A 19,631-nucleotide genomic window follows, 5' to 3' on the forward strand; every position below is an offset into this window, starting at 1 on the left:
ACCGGGTTCTACTCTCTTACCCCTCCCCCACGTGGTTGTTGCTGCCGGTAGCCGGGAGTAGGGAAGTTGGGGGGGAGGGGAGGAGAATAAGTGATGTCACCTTTCCCCCGCTTGATTGGCTGCCGGGTGGCGGGGACTACAACCAATCAACAGTCTCGGAAAGTCTGGCGCGGCCCCGCGGAAAGCCCTGTTGCCACCGGGAGGGGAGAGAACGAGCACTTGAGGGGTGGCGCGCGCTGCAGAGTAGTCTACGCGCGTGGCCTGGGGCTTGGTGGCCTTGGGGACAGGCCACCTCCTCCAAGACTTTGACATTTAGGGCGGCGCAGTTTTCTGACAGCCCCCCTAGACATGGGGTGGGGGGAGGCACGAGATGGGGAAGTACAGTGCTTCATGGGGCGTCACACTGCATTCCGTGAAGAGCTACACTTTGTAGGTGTTCACACCTGGCGGGAGCAAGATTTTTTTCTTTTTTTTTAAGGTGGGGTGATCACACTGGGGGTTGGGAGGAGAGGAATATGTCCTGTCAGTAGTAGATTCCTCCTGCCCAGATACGGGATTCACACCAGCTGTGAACCTGTTGGCAGTGCCTCCATCCGTACTCTGCACATTGCATTTGCCCTGGCTAGCCGGTAATGGGCCGTACTCACCTACTGCGTCTGATGGGTTCGCAGTATCCACAAGGGATTCACACCAGGTGTGAGGAAAATGCCACCAGCCTACTGCAGGTTCTTAATGCCTGTAACATTCGCACTACCGGTGAGAGAGTATACTGTGACGTGGCCAGTTCACTCTGGGCTAGAGGGAAGTATCAGTTGTCCAACGGGATTCGCTGAGTATGAAGGAGATTCATGTTATCCATGAGATTCACATTATGCACTGTCCACAGAAGGTTTGCCTTGAGAGGGGGGGAAATTTCACTGTCTACAAGTTCACACTGGAGAGGAATCTTACACTGTTACTTATGCTATTATGTTATGACATACTATCTTATACTGTCATATTATAACTACTATTTTAATATCATTCTAAAAGAGAGTTTGCACTTCCACGTTGAGTGGGCCCTGAGTTGAGGGAAATTTTACAGGGCTGTTTACACTGTGCCCATTGGGTAGGGGTTGGGTGTGAGCAAAGTTTATGTTCGTCAGAGAGTTCCCACAGCCTACTTAGGTAGGCCCTTGGAGAATGGTTTGTGCTGTCCCACAAGGGGTTCACAGCAGCCACAGAAAGTTCCCCATGCATGGACATGTTCACCGTCCATGTTAACATTGTCACAGATATGAAAGAGATTAATTATACTGGCCATGGGGAGGCTCATACTGCGTGAAAGTTCACATTGCCCGTGACAACTTACATTGTGTTGGGGGGGGGAGGATTTCCATTGATTGGGATGGTGTTTCATGTTCCACAGTCAGTTCACGTCGGGTGTGAGGGCGAATTAGACTCAATGGGGAGATCTGTACTCTCCATGAAGGAATTCACCCTGCCTAGGAAGTACAGGCGGTAAAAGAGGGTCTCTACTGTCTGTTCAGGATTGTCTCTGGCCGTGGTGTGTTTTTAATGTCCACTGCTTATTCGAGTTACACCATGCATAAAGGAGACCCATCTGTGGGAGTCCACACAGTCCAAGGCCTATTTCACCTGTCCCTGGAACAATTACATAAAATGTAGTTAACTTACACAGTTCATTGAAATTAAACTTTCATGTGGGGTGGGGGTGATGTTGCAGGAGGAAGAATAACACAGGCTTAGCCAGGTTGCTCAGGGTCAAACTGAGCTGGGCTTCTTCCCAGTTGTGTGACCTTGGGCAAATCACTTAATCCCTCTATGCCTCAATTTCTACATCTGTAATGGATAATTTTTTTTTAATCCTATGGAATAGGGTTGTTATGAAGATGTAATGAGTTAAGATGTGCAAAGCATTTAGGTCTGTGTCTCTAGCAGGGTAAATCCTCAAAAATGTTAACTATTGCTGTGATTATTATTATTCAGAAGGAGCTTATCACTGCCTGAAGAGTCTATGCTGTCACAACCTTACTGGTAACCTGTCCGTATAGTTTGTATGTGTTGTAGTGGTGCTGGTGGTGGTGCTTTTTGAAAGGATTCCAGGGTTCAGCATATCTGTGGGGCATTTATCAATCCATCAGGAGGCATTATGGTCTACTGCTTGATGTCCCAGCTGTAACAGTTTTTAGCTGTGTAGCCTTGGGCCTGTACCCTCTCTCATTCTCACTCTCCTCATCTGAAAAATGGGGATCATTAGAATATCTCATAAAGTTGAGGTGAGGATGAAATGAGATGCTGAATCTAGGGCCTTGCGTATAGTAAGTGCTCAATAAATGGGAGCGGTGATTTTTATATGCCCTATCCTGCACTGGACTCTGGGAAATCCCTGCCATTCAAGAAGTCACCATTTCTTGGCCTTTATTTGGGGCCTAGTGTCGATGATGGGTTACACCACCCTTCAGGGAGTCATACTATCCTAATATGTGTGTGTGTTGAAGGGGAGTTGGGTAACTTTTTAATTGGAGAGTTAAGACTTTCCAGGTTGGGGGGGATTAGTATAATTGTATGAAAATTACAAAAGCCCAGAGGGTTGTTTTGTTTTTTTTTAATGTTAACAGTCTTGCAACTTTAGTGAATTTTTTATAACTACTATCAGTTAGATTTCACTTCAGACAAAAGTAACAGAAATCCAAACAACAGTGGCTTAAATAAAATAGAGATGTATTTTTCTCTTACCTCTGAAGAGATTGAATCACCTTCTGGTCTTTTCAGTCATACTTAGCTCCTCTGCCTCAGTGGCTGCTGGAGCTCTTGCCACCCACTCCAAGTTCCAAGCAGCGATATGGGACATAAGGGTTTGACACTTTGAATCTTTTACCTTTTGGAAGCTTCTGTGGAAGCCCCACTCAATCCGTACTTCTTACATCTTATTTGCCAGGTGTGTTATTTGGCCACCTCTGTTTGAGCCCAGAGGGTTTAACTGGAACAGGGAATTTCTTCCTGTCTACGGGAAAGGGCTACGTTATCCATGACTTAATAAAACTGACAGTGACATTGGGGTTTATTACACCCATTGGTTGAGTCTACACTATTCACAGAGTGGTCCACCCGGGCAGGTGGCACTGTCCACGCGGGGGCACAATGTCCTGCATGAGGTCATGCTGACTACGGGGCTACATTATTCCCATGAAGGCTCACACTGCTTACTGAGGTAATCCTGTTTATATGCACTATATGTAATCCTGTTCACATGCACTACACTATGCATGTGAGGTTTACCCGGTTGTGGGAATTGACCCTACTGCTAGAGGAATTCACACAACACAACGTTAAACAACTTATGCCGCCTCTGTGGTAGCACACACTAAGGAGGGGACAAGGGCTTCCCTGGTGGTGCAGTGGTTAAGAATCCGCCTGCCAATGCAGGGGACACAGAGCCCTGGTCTGGGAAGATCCCACATGCTGCGGAGCAACTAAGCCCGTGCACCACCAACTACTGAGCCTGTGCTCTAGAGCCCGTGAGCCACAACTACTGAGCCCGCGAGCCACAACTACTGAAGCCTGCGCGCCTAGAGCCCGTGCTCCGCAACAAGAGAAGCCACCGCAATGAGAAACCCATGCACGGAAACGAAGAGTAGCCCCTGCTTGCCACGACTATAGAAAGACTGCGTGCAGCAACGAAGACCCAATGCAGCCAAAAATAAAAAAATTTATTTTAAAAAAAGGAGGGGGGGTGCTTCCCTGGTGGCACAATGGTTGAGAGTCCTCCTGCCGATGCAGGGGACTGGTTCGTGTCCCGGTCCGGGAAGATCCCACATACCGCGGAGTGGCTGGGCCCGTGAGCCATGGCCGCTGAGCCTGCGCGTCCGGAGCCTGTGCTCCGCAACGGGAGAGACCATAGCAGTGAGAGGCCCGCGCACCGCAAAAAAAAAAAAAAAAAAAAAAAAAGAGGAGACAAGCCATTTGTATGGGGGGGTGCACGTTGTTCATTTGCTTTCTCACCATCTATATGAGGCTCACACTGTTTTTGAGGGTTACACTGCCTATGTGGGGTTTACACCGTTTATGTGGGTTGCCCTGTCATATGGGTCCACACAGTTTATGAAGTACTTTTGGATGAGGCCCAGATCATTTATGAGAGCTAGCCTATCTGGACAAGGTTTATGAGGGTCATGCTGCCTATACTTGGGTTCACACTGTTTTTAAGCATTACACTGTCTATTGGGGGTTTACACTGTCCATGTGAGAGTCACACTGTATATGGCGTTTACATCAGTATGGACACTGTCTCTATGGGATCTGGTTGTGGGGTTATACCAGCTGTATGCAGACTCGGTTCACTTCAGCAAATACATATCACCAGCCTACTCTATGACAGACCCTGGTCTAGGCACTGGTGATAAAGCAATGAAGAATGTGAAGAATACGGATCAAGTCCCTGTCTTTGTGGAGCTGACATTGAGTAGGACAAGTTCACCTTGTATAGAGGTTTCCCTGTTTATGAGATTCACGTCGGGATTCACACTCTTTAGGGGGTTGCACTGGCATCGACTGTCCAGGAGGGTTTCTCTGTGTGTATGGAGCTGCATTTTATTGGTATTACATTGGGCATAAGGGAGTTCACTGTCCAAAGATGAGCTTATCCATTCATTATTGATTGCCATGCTCTGGGGATACTACAGGCAACAAAACAGACACAAATCCGTGCCCTCTTAGAGCTGATATTATGGAGGAGGGATTCAAATGACAAGCAAATACATTATGGAAATATATGTCAGATGATGCTAAGTGCTATGGAGAAAAATAGTGCATAGAAGGGACACAGGGATCTAGGAAGGGGGCTCCAATTTAAAATATAGTGGTCAGGGACTTCCATGGTGGTCCAGTGGTTGAGACTCCACGTTTCCACTGCAGGGGGCAGGGGTTTGATCCCTTGTCAGGGAACTGAGATTCCCGCATGCCACATGGTGTGGCAAATAAAAAAAAATATATATATATATATATATATGTATATGTATATATAGTGGTCAGACATAGTCGTATTGGGAAGGAGGTTTGTTTATTTTTTAATTTTTGGCCACACACTGCGTGGCTTGCAGGATCACAGTTCCCCAACGTGTCCTCAGCAGTGAAAGCACGGAGTCCTAACCACTGGATCACTAGGGAATTCCCGGGAAGGTGATTTTTAAGTAAAAACCTGAAAGAGTTGAGGGACAGAGCTATGCAGACCTCTGGGGGAAAAGTCTTCAAGGCAGATGGAATAGCATGGGCAAAATCCCCGAGGGAGGAATATGCCTGGCATATTCTAGAAACAGCAAAGAGGCTGGAGCGTATTTGGAAAAGAAATGAAGGGGAAAGGTGGGAAGTGAGATCAGGAAGGAAGGGCCTTGCAGGCAAGGAGCTGTAAAAGCAAGGAGCTGGCTTTTACTCCCAGCGAGCAGAGGGGCTATTGGAGGGTTTGGGGCAGCAAAGGGATATCATGTAGTTGACTAAAACCAGTCTGGCTGCCGATAGAGCACAGGATGGTGGTGGCAGGGGAGGGTGGCTGATTCTGAAACAGCTGAAGGAAGAGCTAGCCGATGGGAGTTCCCTTCAGATTGGATGTAGGATGAGAGAAAGGAATTAAGGATGATTCCAAGCTATTCAGCCTGAGCAACCAGCAAAATGGAGTTGCATTTTCCTGAGATGGGGAAGACTGGAGGTGGGGGGACAGTTTGGGGGAGATCCAGAAGACCATTATGACTTGGAAAACTCGAGAAATCCAAATGGAAACACTGATGAGGCAGTTCAACATGTGAGATTGGAGCTCAGGGTAGAGTCCTGAGATGGAGATAGAAATTTGGGTGTAATCAGCATAGAGATGGTATATGAAACCGTGGTCCTGGTGGAGATTGTCAAAGGAAGGGGTGTAGATGGAGAAGAGAAGGGGACCTGGGACTGAGCTCTGGGACCCTTCAGCTTTTCAAGTCAGGGAGATGAGGAAGGGTGATACTATAAAGGGGTTACATTTTCTGTTTGGCAATGGTTACACTGCTTAGGTGGCTCTGCTCTCTAAACAGTGTGGGTGGGTCCTACTATTTCTAAGAGAATGACAATAGAGTAGTAGCGGTTCATTATTGCTTATATGGGTAATGGGTGGGTTGCCATTATGATTTTTATCGTCCACACAGTTTCCTTTCTAGGTGTGAAGTCTGTGAAGAGTTGTGACTTCTGTGGGGATAGGTTCTGTCCATGCCTTTGCCTGACAACAATAGGATAAAAGTTATCTGTGTCAGGACAGTAAACTGGAACAAGAACTACTAGGTCCATGGGAGTTGGGGTGTCCTTACTGCGCAGACAGACTTGTTTTCTCCATGGCGTGTTACACTATTCATCCCAGGCACATCCTAGGTCTGTGAGAGGCTGTGCTTTTTACCAGCCCCAGGGGCATTTGTGGAGGCTTTCCATAGTGAACTGAGGAAAGGGGGGGGGTGATCCTTGCTCATTGGAGTTCACATGGCCTTGGTTGGATGGTATATCTTCAAGGAATGACCAGTGGTGATGGACAGTTTCCATCACAAGTTCACAACATCTAGGTGTTTCACATAGGAATGGTGGGGTTCACCATCCCTGGGGGTGGTTTTCAGTGTTCACAAGACAACTGAAGTATCCAAGACAGTCCACACTTCTATGGTGGAGTCACACAGACCCCTGAGGGGTTATAATATCTGTGGACACGCCATTTTCACCAGGCACTCCCGTTCTCTGTGGATGGCTGAGAGTCTCCCATGAGGCATACCCACCATCTATGATTGTGTTTCACAGAAACTGTGGGATTGAGTTATCCAGCTGGGTCAGGGTAGGATTATGCTATTAACAGGAAATTTCACTATCAATGCTGTGTGTTTATTGCCAACAGTTGGAGTCTGTAGGGTGAGGGGTGCCTACCTCATCCACAGAGGTAACTCTAATAATTATTACCAGTATTTATTGTGTACTTACCTCAAATCTCTGATTTCTCACAACAACCTAATCATGTAGGGCCTATCAATATCTCCATTTTACAGATAAGGAAGCTGAGGCTCAAAGAGATAAATTCACTTGCTCTATGTCGCGTACAGGAAATAGCAGAGTTTGGGCTGCCACCCCAGTCTCTGTCTTGCTGGTGGGAGTATGGAGGTCACTGAGGCTGTTATAGGCCTATTATCTTTTAAACTTTGCATCATCTTTTTCTGAGGGGGGGGCAGTAAAACAGGTAGTAAAATATAGTGGTTAAGGGTGGTGATTTTGAATTGGATAGGCTGGGTTTGAATCCTGGCTCCAACACTTCCTGAGCCTCATTTTCTTAATCTGTAAATGGGGCGAACAATAGTAATTCCCTTCTTTGGGGTTTTGTGAGGATTGAATGAGAAGATGTCCCGACAATGCTTGGCCCAGTGCCTGGCACATCTTGAGCGTTAGCAATTCGGGAGGGAGCTGCTATAATAACAGTGATGATGATTATCATTGCTGGACCACACTGCTCCCAGAGGGTTACAATATCTGTGCGGGAGCTGCACTGTCCCTAGGCAAGGTTACATTAATTCCCCAGGGGGGTGATGCTTCCCGGGAGGACTTGGTCTCCCTGTGGAAGAGGCCTGAGACTTCTGAGGCACTGGTGAGGATCTGCTCTAACGCCAGTAGGAACCCAGCAACAGAGGCTGGGCTTGAAGCCCTAAGCACCCAGAGCCTGACCCTTCAGGCCTTCCCTCTCTGTGGCCTGTTCGTCTCTGTCTTCTTGATTTCACTCTCTCTGAGCATCTCCCCCCGCCCTCCCCGCTTCGTTTCCTTTGGTACCTCAGAGTCTTTTCTGAGACTCTGTGACTATAGCTTCGATTTGCCCTCTACTGTTGGCCATCGGATCATTGCTGATTTCCTGTTTCCCAAAGCCTCAGGCTTCATCCATTCCTCCCAGCTGCAGAGAACAGACTTAACACTGCCCTACGCGCTGGCCTTCATCCTTAAGCCCTGCCTTCCTCTCTCCTGGCGAGCCCCCAGTGCCCCTTGGGAGCACATTTGTTCCGACTTTGCTCACCCCCTCGCATCCTGACCCCATCCCCGGAACCCCCTGCCCTGGAGGTGGAGGTGGGGGTACCTCCGGCGCCAGCCGTGTCCCCAGGACAGCTGCAGTCTGGGGATGGGGGGGCGGGCTCCCGCGTGCATTCTCTCTGGTCACTTCCTCCCCAGTTGGGACTGGGGCTATCTGGAAGGCCAAGACCCCATCCCTGAAGGAATGGAGGGCACAGCCGCCTCCCTATTTCCGATGCTGGGAAATGCTTCCCACCCATTCCACCCCACCCCTGGACAACTGCCCCCATTCAGGCTCAGGATCGTTGGTGGGGGGACATGGTGAGCCCAGCCTGGGAAATGCTGTGGTCTGGATCATCCTCCAAGGTCCTGACCCGGCCCCCCTGCAGAGAAAATTCTGCCTCCTCCCCAAAGGTCCATACTCCTCCTCACAAAAGTTTCTGACACTCATCAGAAGGTACCCCCCAACCCCTCTTACAGGCTTCCAAAGAAAATCTGGACCCCGCAGTGGGCAGGAGAGGAGGAGGGGCGGCAGGTCGCGAGTCCTGAGGACTTAAGTTATCTTCAGACTTGGAGCCTCAGAGAAGGGTCATGACCCCCCGGACCCCATCCCACCCCAACCCCCTCCTTCCCTCCTCCCCCGTCGCGCGGCCCCTTTAAGCCTAGAGCCGGCCGGTCCTCAGTGGCTGCGCGCCGACGAGTGTGTGTGCGCGTGTGTGTGTGCGTGTGTGTATGTGTGCGTGCGCGCGCGTGCGTGTGTGTGTGTGTGAGAGTGCGCGGGGAGGGGGCGGGCGCAGTGTCTCCATGGCGACGCGGCGGTGACGTCGCCGGCCGGGGGGCGTGGGCGTCCCGGCCCCGGAGTGCGATATTAACCCGGGAGGCGGCGGCGGGGAGGGGAGAGGCTCTGAGAGGCGAGGCCGGGTGAATCGGCGAGGGCGGCCCGACGGGCTCGGGACGGGACGGGGCAGCGCGGGCGCCGGGAGCTGCGGCCCGGAGTCGGGGCGCCTCGCCCCGGGCCCCCCAGCATGAAGACCCCGGCGGACACAGGTGGGGGCGGGGGCAGCACGTGTGGGGGAGACTTGTTGCCCCGGGAAACCAGGCGGAGAAACTTTGGGGGGGCTGAAGGGTTCTGGGGGAGCCCGAGTGATCCCCAGTTCCGGGGGACCCCCAAGCACTCCAGACCTGTTGCTTCTTGCGGCGCGAGCGGGGGTGTGCACCGGACCCCCAATTCCTGGCTGTGGGCGCAGTGGTATGGGTGCTGCGAGTCCTGGTTCTCTCCTTGCTTGGACCCCGAAAGCTCGGCTCTCCCTCACTCCCGGGATCACGGGGGTGGCTGGGTTCCTCCCCGCCGCTCTGTCACGTTGCACTCTGGGGGCCGGGACGTGTGCGGGGTGTGTGTGTGCGGGGGGGCTGTCCACAGGGCCCGCTATCCCAGGTTCCGCGCTGCGCGGTCCGGCCCGTGACCTTCACCGCGATGCGTGCCCCGCACCGGCTTAGAGGGGGATACAGGATGGCCTCTAGGAGGAGGGCGTGAGTGGGGAGCCCGGGACTCGGGGACCGGGCTGCACCGCCCCTCCCCCGCCCGTCTCCGCCGGCTCCTCTCTCCCCCGCCCGCGCCGAGTCGCAAAGTTCCAAAGCGCAGCCCGAACGTTCGAAAAAGGAACTTTTTGTTTCCGACCTTAGAACGCGCGGCTTTAAGGTCGCTCGGGAGAGACCTGGGAACCCTCCTCCCTCGCCTCCGGGGACCCGGGGTTGGGGAGGGTGGGGAAGGTGGGGGTGGACGCGGAGGCTCCCCCCCTCGACCCCCTCCCTCATCCAGCTCTTCTCTTTCAACCGGCCGTCTTTTCCTTCCGCCCCCCTCTTCCCCGCCAACTTGCTCCTCCTTAAGGGGCCAAGGTTCCCCTCCCCCCCCGGTCGGCGGGCGGGGGGCAGCAGGATTAACCCCCCCGGACTTTCCCCCTTCCCCTCCCCCGCCGCCCCCGGGCTCTCGCTGGCTGGACTTTGCGCCCGAGCGCGCTGGGGGAGGGGTCCCAGCCGCCCCCTGCCCGTCTACCCCGTCGGAATCCGGCCCGGGGCGGGGACGGGGGAGGGGGAAGGGGGCCAGGCGCCGCTGTTCAAACTTGTTTCCTTCCCCCGGCGGCGGCCGCGGCTAGGGCTCCTGTGTGAGGGTGTGTGCCCCGACCGGCCCACCCACCCCGCCCCCCCGTCGCTCGGCGGGTGGGGGCGGCTCTTAAAGGGCTCCGAGCCGGGCTCCGGCGCCTGGGGATTGGGACCGAGGAGGGGGCTGGGCGTGGGGCAGGGGTTCGGAGTGCTGTAGGGTCAGTCACGTGCGTCCCACATACTCTCTGGCTCCCAAAGGCTCCAGGGCCGCTGGGCCTTGGGGGCAGCAGGAGCCTCCCCTCGCCGGAGGAGGGGGCCGAGGCACCCAGACAACCCCGCCTCGTCTTCCCTCCCTGCTACGGGCCTTCGCCTGGTGGGACCGGCTGGGCAGCTCCCCCAACCCAGTCTTGGGGCCGCGCCGTGTGGGTTCTCTGGCTGGGGGAAGGGGCGGGGGCCTGTACTGGTCTCCCAGTCGGTCCATGGGTCCCTCTGCCTCCTGGCTGGCCGCTGCGCGCCCCTCCATCCGATCCTCCATCCCGGCCCCTCTCTCCTCTGCCGCGGCTGTTTCCCACTTCCTGTTTTCTTCCCGGCTCTGGCGCCACCGAAGGCTGCCTGGACTGGGGGAGGTGGCGGGGCCCCCCAGGAGGCCGGCGTGTTCTTCCTCTACCACTACCCCTCCCTTCCGACCCCAGAGTCCTTTTAAAAAAAGTTTGGGCAGTTATGTGAATTTGAGGGGCGCCCAAGAATTCTGCAGACCCTGCTCCCAGGTTTCCACAGTCTGGGAGATTCCCTACCCCGCCTCCGTGGGACCCAGGTGTGCCTTCTGGGACCCCGCCATCCCAGCCCTTCCTGTCTGCTGCCTCTTCTCCACCCTGTCTGGCAATGTCCTCAGCTCTTCTCTCAGTGTCAGCTGCTCTGTCTCTGCCTCGCTGTCCTCCCATGCTCCAGAGGTCCTGCACCCCCAAGCTTTCTTGGTGCGGGCCGGGTGGTTCCCTGTTTTAAGCACGTGGACCCATACACAACACACACTCACACATGCTCCCCTTGCCCGTGCCTGGCTCCTGGCTCCAAAGCCTGGGGAACAGAGCCCCATTGAGACACCCTGACGTCACCCCTCATCTTCCTTCTCCCCCCAAAGCTGGGAACAGGCCCTCATGTATGCCATGTCCGATGAGGAAAGCTGGCTTTGGGGTGGGCCTGGGAATAGGGAGGGCCCTTGCCACGAGTGGGAGCCAGGGTTCTGGCCCGGGAGGGGGTTTGTTCAGGGAGGGGGTTAACTAGGGGGCCTGGGTCAGTCCCCGGAATGCAGCTTGAGGCCTTTCCAGAGCCCCCCACCTCCCTTCCCTTTGTGTTGCATGTAGTCTCTCTCACTCCTTCTCTTCTGCAAAGTTTATTTTTAGCCTCCTGCTCCCCCGCTCCCAGGACTGTCGCTGCACACACGTTGCCTGGTTACCGGGACAAGGAGGCTGGGGCGGGTGGGCTGGGAAGGGTGGCTTTAATTTTGGGGGGAGGGTGGAAATCAGTACACACCCCAGCTCTAGACTGATGTCTCAGGGGCTTCGGCCCCCACCCCGAGTCGGAGAGCCAGACTGGGGTTTAGGTGGGGGGGAGCGCGAAGCTTGGTGCCCTGAAGGGAGACAGGAGTTTGGAGGAGGTTGGAGGGTACGTGGAGCGGGCCGACTCTTGGGTTCCCAAGGACCTCTGGGCCCTGAACAAGACCCTCGGACCTGGGTTCTCTAGCAGGGTGAGCGTAAAGGGGTGAACACCTGGATTCCCAAGAGAGGGATGGGTCTGTGGATGCCGGGGTCCATGGAAGGTGGTGTCAGGGGCTGTCACTTCTGAATGGAGCAGGGGCTGCTGGTACATACAGTACCCTGGGTCTGCAACCAGCTGGAGGTCATATGGTCATATCCCTGGAGCCCCGGGGGGCTGGTTTGAGGCTGGAATTTCTGAATGAGGCAGGGACCAGGTGGGGAATGCTGGCCATCCCAGTCTACCCAAGGCCAGGGGTCAGGGAGCTGGGTCCCAGTAGAGGTTAGAGTCAGCTCTGATTTAGAGGGAGTGGCCCCTGTGGGAATAGGAACTGCTGATCCCCTGTGTCCCCATGGGGAAGGATCCCCTGTTGGATTCCAGACTTGGGTGGAGTCTTTGGGGGAGATTCCATGTTGCCCCAGGCCTGGTTGGTACCTGCTAGAGCTGTGGTGTGAGCCGGGGCCAGGGGAGGGAGGCTGACCCTTGCAGCCTGATTGGGACTTGGGACCCCGCCCATCCTTAGCTCTCCACCTTGGCCTTCTCCCTCTAGTGGCACCAGGGCTTCTGTCTTGCCTCCCCCCTTCTCTTCCTCCCTTTCCCTCCTCCCGCCCCTCCATTACCGGCTGCCTAGTGCTGAATTATTGATGACCCCTGATTACCCGGGGGTTTGGGAAATGACAACAACCGCAGCCCCCCCAACTCTCCCCCCCAGGCTGCCCATCACCTCTAGGGACCAGCCAGCCCACCACCAACCTCTACCCAAGGTTAATGCTGGGGGCGGGTAGGTAGGTGGGCAGGGAAGAAGCTGAGGATGAGAAGGCAGGAGGGGGAGCAGGCTACAGCTAGCGGTGACTGTTCAGCCTTGAGGCCCTCCAGCCAGGTTGGGTCCGTGCGCCCGGGTCTGGGTAGGGCAGTGCAGCACAGAGGGTCCAGGGCTTGATGGGGGGGCGGGGGGGCGCTCTCTCAGACAGTCTGGGTTTCACTCTCCAGGGAAGACAGAAGCCTCTGTGTGTGCAAGCGCTGACCTCATCGTCAAGCAGCCACCCCACCCCTCCTGGTCCTTTTAAGAAAAAAAAAAAATCCTCCTTTCGGGGCCTAGGGTGGGAGTAAGGGCTCCGGTAGGTCTTGGGAGGGAGACAGTGTACCTTCCTAGGAGGGGAACAGAGACGGTCGTGTGGCGGGGGCGGGGGGCCGGCGTGGTAGTGACTGACCCTGAACGGGAGTGCGGGTGGGCTGGGGGGGGCTCGCCCCAACCCGTCTGGCCACGTGTGCCCCTTCCTGCCCCTCCCCCACTGGCAGCCTTGCCCGCCGGCCTGGCTTGGTGCCTGGCCCCCTGGCACTGGCCCCGGGACCCGCCGCCGACGGTTTCCTGTTTCTCCCGGTGTCGCTGGAGCAGGCTCCAGCTTCCCCTCCCCCCAGCTCCTGTCTAGCCCCCCTCACACACAGACAGACACACACTGTCTCCCTCTAACCAGGTCCTGGCTTGGCAGGGGGAGACGGATTTCCCCACGTTAAGGGCGGGGTAGGGGGTGGACCCTGGGATGGGCCCCAGGGCCCCAGACTTGGCGCCCTGACCCGGGGCCGCACCCCTGCCTCCTGTCCCCAGGGTTTGCCTTCCCGGATTGGGCCTACAAGCCGGAGTCGTCCCCCGGCTCGAGGCAGATCCAGCTGTGGCACTTTATCCTGGAGCTGCTGCGGAAGGAGGAGTACCAGGGTGTCATCGCCTGGCAGGGGGACTACGGGGAATTCGTCATCAAGGACCCCGACGAGGTGGCTCGGCTCTGGGGTGTCCGCAAGTGCAAGCCCCAGATGAACTATGACAAGCTGAGCCGGGCCCTGCGGTGAGGAGGGCAGAGGTCCCTGGGCAGATGTGGACAGCGCCCCACTGGTTGGGAGCCCCTGGCCCACGGGAATAGGCTTTGGGTTTGCCCTCTGGGTCCAAATCACAGCTGCGTGACCTTGGGCAAGTCCCAGCCCCTCTCTGAGACCATTTGTCACACCGAGGTGTCCTGAGGAGAGAATACAACCAGGGACGTGGCCTCTAGTCTGGCCCCAGAACTGAGGGGAGAGCTGGTCTCCACCCTCTGGACCTTGATTTCTCTCGGGTGGCCCGTGTTTCTCGGTCACCCTTTGCGAGCAGCACTCACACGTGTCAAGGTTCGGGGTCTGGACTTGGGTCCCGCGTGACTGACCGTCCGATGGTGTTTCTACATCCACAGCTATTATTACAACAAACGTATTCTGCATAAGACTAAGGGGAAACGGTTCACCTACAAGTTCAACTTCAACAAACTGGTGCTGGTTAATTACCCTTTCATCGATGTGGGGTTGGCTGGTGAGTACAAGGGCTGGTAAGCATGGCCTCAGAGGGACGGCAGGGTCTGTCTGAATGTCCAGGTGAGGCTGGGGGCCTTGACATCGTGTCTCCCCTCTCCCGCCAGGGGGTGCGGTGCCCCAGAGCGCCCCGCCAGTGCCGACAGGCGGCAGCCACTTCCGCTTCCCTCCCTCAACGCCCTCCGAGGTGCTGTCTCCCACCGAGGACCCCCGCTCACCACCGGCCTGCTCTTCGTCCTCATCCTCCCTCTTCTCGGCTGTGGTGGCCCGACGCCTGGGCCGAGGCTCTGTCAGTGACTGTAGCGATGGCACGTCAGAGCTGGAAGAGCCACTGGGAGAGGACCCCCGGGCCCGACCGCCTGGCCCCCCGGAGCTGGGTGCCTTCCGCGGGCCCCCACTGGCCCGCCTGCCCCATGACCCTGGTGTCTTCCGTGTCTACCCCCGGCCCCGGGGTGGCCCTGAGCCCCTCAGCCCTTTCCCTGTGTCGCCTCTAGCCGGGCCTGGCTCCCTGCTGCCCCCTCAGCTCTCACCGGCTCTGCCCATGACACCCACGCACCTGGCCTACACTCCCTCACCCACGCTGAGCCCTATGTACCCCAGTGGTGGCGGGGGCCCCAGCGGCTCGGGGGGAGGCTCCCACTTCTCCTTCAGCCCTGAGGACATGAAACGGTACCTGCAGGCCCACACCCAAAGCGTCTACAACTACCACCTCAGCCCCCGCGCCTTCCTGCACTACCCCGGGCTGGTGGTGCCGCAGCCCCAGCGCGCTGACAAGTGCCCGCTGCCACCCATGGCACCCGAGACCCCACCAGTCCCCTCCTCAGCTTCGTCCTCCTCTTCTTCCTCCTCCTCTCCATTCAAGTTTAAGCTCCAGCCGCCCCCACTGGGACGCCGGCAGCGGGCGGCTGGGGACAAGGCTCTGGTGGGCGCTGACAAGGGCAGTGGCGGTGCCCTCGGTGGTGGTGGCAGCGCAGGCGGGCTGGCCGAGGGGGCCGGGGTGCTGGGCCCCCCCGCCCCCCCGCCCCCCCCCACCCCAGATCAAGGTGGAGCCTATCTCGGAAGGCGAGTCAGAGGAGGTGGAGGTGACTGACATCAGCGACGAGGATGAGGAAGACGGGGAAGTGTTCAAGACGCCTCGTGCCCCCCCTGCACCCCCGAAGCCCGACCCCGGCGAGGCACCCGGGGCAGCCCAATGCATGCCCCTCAAGTTGCGCTTTAAACGGCGCTGGAGTGAAGACTGTCGCCTGGAGGGGGGTGGGGGCCCCGCTGGGGGCCTCGAGGATGAGGGAGAGGACAAGAAGGTGCGTGGGGAGGGGCCTGGGGAGGCAGGGGGGCCCCTCACCCCAAGGCGGGTGAGTTCTGACCTCCAGCACGCTACAGCCCAGCTCTCTCTGGAGCATCGAGATTCCTGAGGGCTGTGGGCAGGGGACCCCCGTTCCCTCCACCCCCCCCATGCCTCTTTTGCTGCCTTAACCCCCCCCATTCCCTGGAGGTGAGGGCAGCTTTCTCATCTCTTCCCTGCCTCCTCCCTTTCCCCTCCCCCCACGTTTTGTATAAGACTTTTAATTTCTTTTTTTTTTTTTAACTGTGAGGGTGGGTGGGTGCCCAGGGCTGGGGGCTGTCCCCTGTCTCTGTGGGTTTCTAAGCTCCGGGCAGAGTGGTAGGGGGGAGGGGGGAGTTAAGGGGGCCACCTCCATTCTGGGGAATTTATATTTGAACTGAGGCTCTGGCCTCAAAGCCCAGGAACTTTTTTATTACAATCGCTTAGGAAGTAAAGCCTTGTCTCCCTCCCTGTTCTCTGCCTCCTGTACCTCTCTCCCTTTCCACCCCCGGCCATCCTCAGCCCCGATCCTGCCTTCCCTGCCCCTCCAGGGGCCATGAGTGCCTGGGTTTCTCATACCCCCCCACAGGGTTGCAGCAGAGGAGGGAGGAACATTTTATGATGAACCAAAAATTCTGTGGGGGGGGGGTTGGGGGTGGAGGAGGGTGAGGGGTGCCGCCCATAGGCCACAAATCTCTACAAGTGCCTGCTATCCCTCTCCTACTCCCCACCCCAGCGCCAGTCCAACCCCTTCACCCCCAGCTGCTCCTAGGACTAGCCCATAGGCAGGCAGGTGGGAAGGGGGTGCCCTGAAACCAAACTGGAAGCCCCCTCTGCCTCCCAGCTGGGGCCCCTGGGCTGGGGGTCTGTGGTCAAGCCTTATTCTGTATTGGGGACGGAGGGTTGGGGGGAGGGAAGTTGGGGGCTGCTGGAGAATGTATTCAAAATAATAAAACTTTGGACCTTTGGATGCAGTGATCTGTCCTGGGTGCTGGGTGCAGCCACTGCAGGGCAACAGCCTTTGCTTGGTTCTTAAGGACAGGGACCTAGACTGGACCCCCAAATGGACCTATGGCCAGAGGGCCTAACCCCATCTGAATGGGGCAAATCCAGGCCTGGGAAATGAACTCCTGACCTGGGGCGGCACTTAACCCCTGGGCCTGACGGTGAAGGTCTCAGGCATGCTCTGGCCCTCTGTCTGCTCCCCTCTTCCATGGGGGATCTGCTCATCCTTGGGAGCCCCTTAGGCTCTTCAACACCACGCCATGGCCCTTGCTCTCCTGCCTACAATGCCTTTCCTCTCTGTGAATTCCTAGTCGTGCCTCCTTGGAGCTCCTTTTGCGCTACGTCTGGTGTTCTCCCACACATCACTCTCCTTAGAGGCGCTTATGAATTAATCTGGGAGTCCTTCAGCAACAGGCTTGCAGGGTCTCTTGAAATGTAGACCTTGCAAGGTACCTTAGTGATCTTCTCATCAAACCATGGAAACACTCTCTGCCAGCAAGTTAAGAAGGGACTGGCTAGGGCTTCCCTGGTGGCGCAGTGGTTGAGAGTCCGCCTGCCGATGCAGGGGACACGGGTTCGTGCCCCGGTCCGGGAAGATCCCACATGCTGCGGAGCGGCTGGGCCCGTGAGCCATGGCCGCTGAGCCTGTGCGTCTGGAGCCTGTGCTCCACAACGGGAGAGGTCACAACGGTGAGAGGCCCGCGTACCGCAAAAAAAATAAAATAAAATAAGAAGGGACTGGCTTCATCATAGTTGCTATCGATTGACCTACGGTGTGCCAGGTACCTAGTTGGGAGCTGCAGCGCTTTATCTCCAACATCCAGCAAGGTAGGGGCAAGCGGCTCACTTAAATCACTTGCCCAAGACCTTAAGCCCAGCTAGGACTTTAAATGAAGTCTGTCTCTGAACCCCATGTTCTTTCAACAACTGCGTTCTCCTAAAGCCAGGATCGTTGGATCTAGACCAGGATCTCAAGATCATAGGATCTGAGAGGTGAGCTTATAAGGCTGGAAGCCCAAGTTGGAGAGCTTGAATCAGAGATGAAAGAATCAACAGGAGGAATCCAAGCTAGAGGTGCCCTTAGGGACCGCAACCCGCTCAGCGCAGGTGAGGTGCTGCAGGACCAGAGAGGGGAAGGAGTCCCCCAAGGCTACACAGCTGCTAAGAGATGGAGTGCGAATGGAGGGCTCAGGGCCTGTCGTGGACTGGCTTCACCGTGAAACATCACCCTGTGTAACTCTGAGGGGAAAGGAACTGGAAACTCCTACCCACTCTCCTTTCATCCTCATTTCATGCCAGCCCAGGGTGGGTGGTCCCAAATGATGCCCGTTGGCAGTGAAGAGACGATCCAGGGTTGGGGTACTGGCAGGAAACTGAGGCTCCCGTGGCGGCCTATGGGCAACTGCTCCCTCTCCTGGGTGATGTAAGTCATTCCCTTAGGGTGGGGGCCGCTGGGCTATTTCTGGAAGTTGGGATGAGGCCTGTCTCCTGGCAACATAGATGCAGCTGAGTTGGTGGTGGTGGTGGTGTGATGGAGAAAGAGGGATGTCATCATTGGAGGGAGGAGGGAGGACCCTGACTAGTAGTCTCAGCACCTGATTCTAGTGCCTTCAAAGCACCTCTAAACCGGGTCTATCGTGGATTTAAAAGCACTCAGCTTCAGAACTGCTCTCCAAGTTATTCCACAGCCCCAGCAGACTTCCTGCCCCCAATTCTGGCTGCGTGGGATGTCACAGGTGGCATCCGGTCTTGAAAATTCCAGCGGCTCCTCTAATCTTTAATGACCCACCTAAATTTATTCACGGTTTCTGCAAGACCATACCCCTGCTCCCTTCTACATCCTCCGGGATCTCTGATAACCAAGTATAAAGCCCTTTATAGATCTCAAGACACTTCATCAATTAATTCATCCCATGAGAGACCCTCTTCTTACCGATAATCTCAGTACTCCCACAGTCCCCCAAAGGTCCTTCCTTATGCTTCTCAACCATCCCTCAGAGATCCCCTCAGTCACCAGTAGTTTCTCACAGTTTCCCACAGACCTTTTACAGACACCCCAAGTCCTCTCTGACTTCACTGGTCTCCAGGAAGACCAGTTCACCTCTTCAAAGACTCCCCTGAGCACCTCCAGACACCCATAGGCCCCTCATAACCACTTACAACCCGCTCTAGCACCCCTCAACAAACGTTCTCAGCTCGTACAGACATTCGGGTAAGATTCCCTCAGACTGACGCCCTCTGACTCCGACGGACCCCAATCCCCTCTGGCGGTTGCCCACGCGCGGCCCACTGCGCATGTCCCACGGGTTCTGGCCCTTAAGTAACCGCTGCTATTCCGCCCTGCTCTTCTGCCCTTGCAGACCTTCTTGGTCCAGTTTAGCATTCCCCAGGTTTTGGAGATTGACTCGGATTTTTGCTTGTGGACTCCGAGCCGCCGCCAGAGGGCAGCAGACACTGTTTGACTGAGAAACTACTACAATTCCCAGAAGCGCCCGCTCTGGGCTGTGCGTGATGCAGCCTCATTCATTGAGAAGAGAGCGGAAGTGTGACTGCGCTTTGCCTTCTGGTTAATGCAGTTTGAAAAGGCTTTAGCGCTACCGTCTGTCCTACCCCAGTGGTCTGTGTCCGCTGGGAATTGCGGTCAGCTACAGACCGAGTGGACGAGACTTTCTTCAGGCTTCAGAAAGGAGAGGACAATTAGTGTGATCACAGGATCTGATTAAAGTGAAGTCTAGAGACTCCATTTCCCATCATTCCACAAGGCAGGAGGGGCGGAGGGTGATTTCATTTTAGTTCCAAGTACTTCCGGGACACACACACACACACACACACACACACACACACACACACACACACACTCTCTCTCTCTCTCTCTCTCCCTCTCCCTCTCCCTCTCCCTCTCCCTCTCCCTCTCCCTCTCCCTCTCCCTCTCCCTCTCCCTCTCCCTCTCCCTCTCCCTCTCTCACACACGAACTCACACACACACACACACGAACTCTCTTTCCCAGCGCGCTTTGGGGCTACTGTCCTTCCGGGTATGAATCGATAAGTGGGGCGATATAATGCGTGC

The 19,631-nt window shown here is 56.2% G+C and overlaps 1 protein-coding gene across 1 annotated transcript; it reads left to right on the forward strand.

Moving 5' to 3' along the window:
• The first annotated feature begins 8,920 nt into the window (after positions 1-8,920).
• On the forward strand, positions 8,921-16,526 carry ERF (ETS2 repressor factor). Its single transcript, XM_004271235.4, is given in 5 exon segments — positions 8,921-9,096; positions 13,508-13,742; positions 14,121-14,236; positions 14,343-15,247; positions 15,249-16,526. Coding segments are annotated over 5 exon segments (1,677 nt in total). The 5' UTR covers positions 8,921-9,074; the 3' UTR covers positions 15,648-16,526.
• Positions 16,527-19,631: the final 3,105 nt, after the last annotated feature.

This window comes from Orcinus orca, chromosome 20 (assembly GCF_937001465.1).
Source record: "Orcinus orca chromosome 20, mOrcOrc1.1, whole genome shotgun sequence".
NCBI classification, from domain to species: Eukaryota; Metazoa; Chordata; class Mammalia; order Artiodactyla; family Delphinidae; genus Orcinus; species Orcinus orca.